The following is a 6000-nucleotide window of genomic DNA, read 5'->3' on the forward strand; positions in this document are numbered from 1 at the left end:
TATAACGTTTCAAAAACGACCCAGGATTAATTTTTTTCGTCTTCTTTGCAGGTCTTTATGCCAAAAAGGCTCTTGGCAGAGCGGCAACAATTCCGCATTACATTCTAAGCATACTTATTTATGAAATTGCTTAAGCTTATATTTATATAACTTTTCAATAAAAAGATACGATTGCAGTAACTTCGAGAAAACACTGAACAATGGAAATTTCCGACCACAATGAAGAAAAACCATTTTTAATATTTCGTGAACTTTGTCAGCTTTCACAATCATTTTATTTATTTATTTATTTATTTATTTATTTATTTATATGCAATAACTACCGCGCCCTCTAGGGCATTATTGTAGGCGGGAACATCAAAAATAAATACAAGAGACATATACTAAAGGTTAGGCAAATGATGCAATATATAAAGCATCTAAATACCTAAGCACTATTTCAGTAAAAAGCAAAAAAAAAAACTAATATAAACAGATGAACAAGCATGTCACGCACACACAAAAGAAGAACATCTAAATATATTGATCTTAACATTAAAACATGTTGCATAATTTTGTTGCATAATGATACCTAAACGAAGTATGACAGAGCAACAGAAAGTGGAGCAGAATAAGCGCCGCGCCAAGCAAGCATGACTTCGATGTGTTGCGAAACGTGAACACCTGCTCGAATCCAAGCGTGAGCTCAAGAGTAGAGCATTGTACGCGTACAAACGTACAAGCCAAGCGCGCAACATTCGCGCTTGACGAGGCTCCACCGAAAGTGCATTCCTTATGCATTTCCGCTAAGGTTACAGCTATAACGGAACCAACAGGGCACGATCGATCTGCTGCGTCCTTTAGCACGAAATTGTACAAATTAGGAGCCAACCCAGTGATGCGGTTTAGAAGGGAGGCAGATAATGAAAATATCCGGATTCTACGCATTCTGGGAGTCGATGTAAGCGAAGCTTTCTGTGCTTTTTGCTTTGATTGACGGTAATTAGAGGTGATGTTGATGGCGTATTTTTCATTTCTTCAGCGTTTACTGCAATACGAGAGTGGTGAGTTGGTGGTAAATGTTACCGTGCCTGCACCACTGCTGTTTCTCTACGTAGTGAACAGAACACAAAGCGAGACGTGTGCGATTGAGGTGTTGTGGTGCACCACTGTTCATCACCTCACAGAAGATTAGTATTGTCACTGCCTCAAACGGGACATCGCATTTTGTCAGAAGTGTTAAACTTTACTTGAATTATGGGACCACGCGCAAAAACCACAATCGGATAATGAGGCACGCCATAGTGGAAGACTACGTTATAATTTTGACCTCCTGGATTTCTCTAACGAGCCCTAAACCTAAGTGCACAAACGTTCTGGTATATCGCTCCCGTCAAAATTTGCCTGCAGTAGTCACGATCAAAGTGCGATCTGAAGCAATGACAAGTACCCACCGTCGTAGCAAAGCAAAGCTACCACGGCGGGTACAGAAGTATTGGATAAAAGCACGACGCCTAGGCTCTACAGTGATACTCGTACGATGTCGCCTAGATGCTACGGTGCTTTATAGACGCTTTGAGTCTGCACCCCATCCGTGAGTTATCCGCCTGACAAATTTGCATGGCGTTAATTTTTTAGAAGTACCAGAAACGTGTTGTACCTTGAACTCAAATTTATCCAGTTTCTCCGCAACCCCTGTCGTGTCGAGTAGCTAGGGTTTTTCGGGGGCACGCTCATCGAGGCGCCTTAGTAGTAGCATTTGCTCGACTTCTCACGTCGCATTTCGCCTCTCTCGCCCTCCCCCCTTGTATGAGAGTTCGAGCGAAAAGTGCCAAGACAGTTATTCACTCGTTTCGTGGCTGCGTCGGTTCTACCCATTCTCTGCCTCTTCCCTACAATTCGATCTACATCTCCTCAGGACAGTTAACCGTCAGTAGGAAAGTAAGTGCTGTTGTTTCTGCAACGCTTTTGTGCGAGTTCACGGATAATCATGGCCGTTAAGAGGCTATTCTGGCGACGCCCAGGGTGCTCCAGAGGGCACTGTGCACATTGAACGTGGTGCAAAGGCCCAAACGTGTTTCGCGCCTCGTCTTTCCCCTCTACCACGCTGCTTCTTCTGGCAACGCACAGGGTGCTCCAGAGGGCACTGTGCACATTGAACGTGGTGCAAAGGCCCAAAGTGTTTCGCGCCTCGTCTTTCCTCTCTACCACGCTCCTTCCCTGTGCATACATGCTCAGAACCACCTCCCGACATGGCGTGCAAGACAGGCACATCAGCCGCGACAGCAGCAGCAGCAGCACTTAAAAAGTCTAAGGAAGGGGAAAAGAAAGCTTCGCATTAATACTTTGATAGCATCTGATTGGGGGTGTCACGACGTGAGTCGTTATATAGGTTACTGCTAAAACGAGCGAGTGGCGTGTGGGACACTATTACCTTGCATTTAGAAACTTTCAAACCTATTTTAATATATATGCGCTCCAGACACAACATAGCAGTATCATGTTGAGGAAGTGTCATGTACGTTACTCTGGGCACCTATATGGCTGCAGAAGTGTTACAGCTGCGATATCACATCACAGGCGCGGCTGGCATACTGCAGCGAGTGCCACCAATGTGCGCATGTGCTTGTAATGTGCGCGCATAGGTAGTTTAGCCTAATCCGAGGAGGAGGAGCAAACAACTTTATTTTGTTAATTTGGCTTAATGAAGGGTGGCTACCAGGTGATGCGTTACAGCCTCGGCTCTTTTGATGGCCCGAAGTTGAACCTACTCGAGGAAAAACTAGAATGCACGCCTTTAGTCGGAGACCACATGGAACGTCTCAATCTTCTCACAATAAGATTTTGACTTTTGGCTTACCATTCAAGTCTTGTTTGATTGTGCCTTAGTTGCCAATGAAGTACATCCTATTTACAACTTTATAAGTGCTTCAGTTATGCAAGTTTTTTTATACACCTTCAGATATGAAAGAGAAAAGTTATCATCCAACCGAATGTATGTATGTATGCATGTATGTATATATATATATATATATATATATATATATATATATACACAGCTCGAAGCTACAAAGGAAACCCTTGCAGTTTTCTCAGAAAGAACGCTTAGCACTCGAGGACAAAATTTAGTCATTCCACTCTGTGAAGCTGGATGACCAGCGGAGCTGTATGTGAGGTATATACACGACGATGATGCGCCGTGGGCACACTGATGCTTGTGTAACATTGAATGCGGAACCTTTCCTAGAGAAATGACGTCAACCACATTCCGTCTGGCCGAGACACGTCTATGTTGAAATCACCCACAATTACGAGAGGAGTGTAGTCGGTAGGGGTGATCCAACCAAGGGTGCATACACTTGGCGTTTGCGGCACAATCTTCGTTCTTATTATTGTCACTAAATCTGCCATTTGTTTCTTGACAGAAAGCTATGCGGCTGCAACGCTGCTGCTTATAATGTATTCGTAAAATACAACGCTTCATGTACCTCTGAATTATTCATAGATTGCATTTATTTCCTACCCACATAAAAAGCTAAAAACTGGCGCTGTATGCATGTCCTTGGTGCACATATACAGGGTGTCCCAGCTATCATGCAGCATGATTTAAAAATGAGGAACGGCGTTGCGCGAACCAAACCTAGTGCGTATTGTTTCCAGTGCAGTGGTGTAGCCGCCAGTAATTTTTTCGTTGCTTAGATTGAATTAACTAATTGTAATTAATTATATAACTCGAGAAGGATAGCCCTAATTATCAAAGTGTCCATGTGAAAATTGTAGAGCAACATGAAAAACTACCGATACAGCTTTCTGTTACTCCGTACGTGCTACAAAAAAGTGTTTTTCCGAGCGTGAAAGAAGCCCGCGAATACACGCAAAGTGCCTCGAGCGACCAGTCGCGCGGCAGTGTATATTGGAAATACTATCGGTAAGTTCATCAAATTCTCAGCAGAGGATTAGATGACACCGTGAACCACTGCAGAGGAAACGAACTTTCCATGTCCTTCTCAGATATCTAAAACAAACCCAGCTCCTCGTGCACATTCAGCAATACACATGTCCACTTAGCACAAATATATCTCCCTTCTTCATCAGACGCTAACTACAAAGAGCAGAGGTAGTACCACTATAAACAACAAAGCTTTAAAGAATGGGTATTCTGCACAAATAATACGATAATAAAACACTGTCCAAAATGCGTTCCCCTCAATACATGCAGTGATCTTACGCTGATAAGCTCTTCCAAGGATCCTTGGGGAGGATGTTGGTTCCCGTAGTCGGCAAGGGCGCCAAGAAAGAGCTGAAATATGCTTGCATATAAAATAGCATTCATTTTAGCGATACTATGAGGCGAAGCGTATCTTTAAGGCAAACGTTCGGGTGTTCAATGGGCTGTGTACATATCGTGATACATAGGTGGGATGTAGCACACAATTTATAAGTTGATTGGTTGCAGCAGGAATTTTTTAAGACGTCATCAAACACTGCACGTGAAAACAGCCTCGAGTAAAACAAAATTTGCCATTCATGCTTATCATAACTCTGTCTTTGACATTTACTCAGCACATGAAGGGTTATTAGGAAATAAAAAACGCGGCATATAAAAGCATAAGTTAAGTGTGTATGAGGGCCGACTTCACAAAGGTCTTCGTTCTTATTACCCTTTTCATTGGTCGAGCAGCTGCGCTAAATAAATGTGTGGCACCGATATTATGATATTCAATTATGAATACGGGCCGAGGTTTACATAGCCCAATAGACAACATTTTAATTGCAAAGCTTTCTCTGATGACATTACTTCATACCGGTGACACGATCGGAGATGTGAACACACATGACTATAGCACGCTTCGTAACATGGTACTCCACTTTTTACCGTTAATTTAGGAATGCTAGTGTATTAAACATTGATACATTGTTGCGCTCAAGTGGTCTCCGGAAACTGAATGTAAGCAAACACAAGAGTGTTCTTTTTATACCGTTAACGTCTCTGGCACTAAACTTGCTTTACAGTGAAGCTGTTAACGCAACTGAAAGCACTCAACAACGTTATATGCCAGATATCACGGTTTTCTATAGAAGCTCGTATAAAAAATATAAATTCTGCGATTTTGCGTGAATAAATCACGATCTGTTTATGTGGCACGTCGTAGTGGGTATTTTAAAATAATTTCATCCACCTGAGGTCCTTCAACGTGCACCCAATTCACGGCAAACGGACGCTTTTCTATTTTGGCCCCATCGAAATGTGGCCGTCGCGGCCGGTATTTGATTCCGCAATCTCGTCATTAGCAGTGCAATGCCAAAGCTACTCAGCTACCACGGCGGGTTCGAAATCTATTTCCCCGACCACGTTTATATATTGAGAAAATGTAGGCAATTATAGGGGCGATATGGAGACTTTTTTTGAAGTTGGTGTTATTTAAGGGTTCAAAAAAATTGATTACCCATCGTTTTTAGAACTATTAGTGGCTTTATACAAACTGCTTAAAAGGTTTAGCAACTTCGCTGGGAAGACCACAGGTGGCTGAGATTTCATACTTGTAGGAGATGGTGGCCACTCATTGGATGACGTCTAGCAAAAGTGTAAAGCGTGAATGTCCATTATTTTGTCAAAATAATTACTGAGTACCCGTTTCCTCAAATTTTGATAAACATACAGGCATGTAATTGCTATCTACTGTCTCTTCGGGAAGTATGCGAAGCACATTATTTATATTTTTTTGAAGTTAGTAGAATGCTGTGAGTGACTAACGATAAATGTTTAACCTGTGAAGGTCAAGTACTGATTTTATAGAAGGTTACATATTCAAGCGCTAGAGAGTGTCCTCTTACTGCCGTTATCTGAAATGTTTCCTAGCTGTACGAGGCGCCGATTCCTAATTGTATGAAAGTAGGCGGATTGAGAAGTATCTTCTGTGGCGAAACATGTCGCGTGGCGAAAGTTCCTGTTTTAACAGATGCGTGCAAGTATTCAGTGAACGCCCGTCTGTTTCGTTGTTTTCATGCTTCATGGGAGGT

General features: G+C 42.5%; 1 protein-coding gene across 1 annotated transcript in view; it reads right to left on the reverse strand.

Annotated features, from left to right (window-relative positions):
- The window catches only part of LOC119462299 (uncharacterized), a 39710-nt gene extending 35331 nt beyond the window's left edge, over positions 1 to 4379 (reverse strand). The window contains exon 1 of the mRNA XM_037723642.2: positions 4208 to 4379. Within this exon, the coding sequence (XP_037579570.1) occupies positions 4208 to 4312 (105 nt within the window). The 5' untranslated portion in view covers positions 4313 to 4379. The remainder of the gene's footprint in view (positions 1 to 4207) is intronic.
- Positions 4380 to 6000: the final 1621 nt, after the last annotated feature.

The sequence above is a fragment of the Dermacentor silvarum genome, chromosome 8 (assembly GCF_013339745.2).
Source record: "Dermacentor silvarum isolate Dsil-2018 chromosome 8, BIME_Dsil_1.4, whole genome shotgun sequence".
NCBI classification, from domain to species: domain Eukaryota; kingdom Metazoa; phylum Arthropoda; class Arachnida; order Ixodida; family Ixodidae; genus Dermacentor; species Dermacentor silvarum.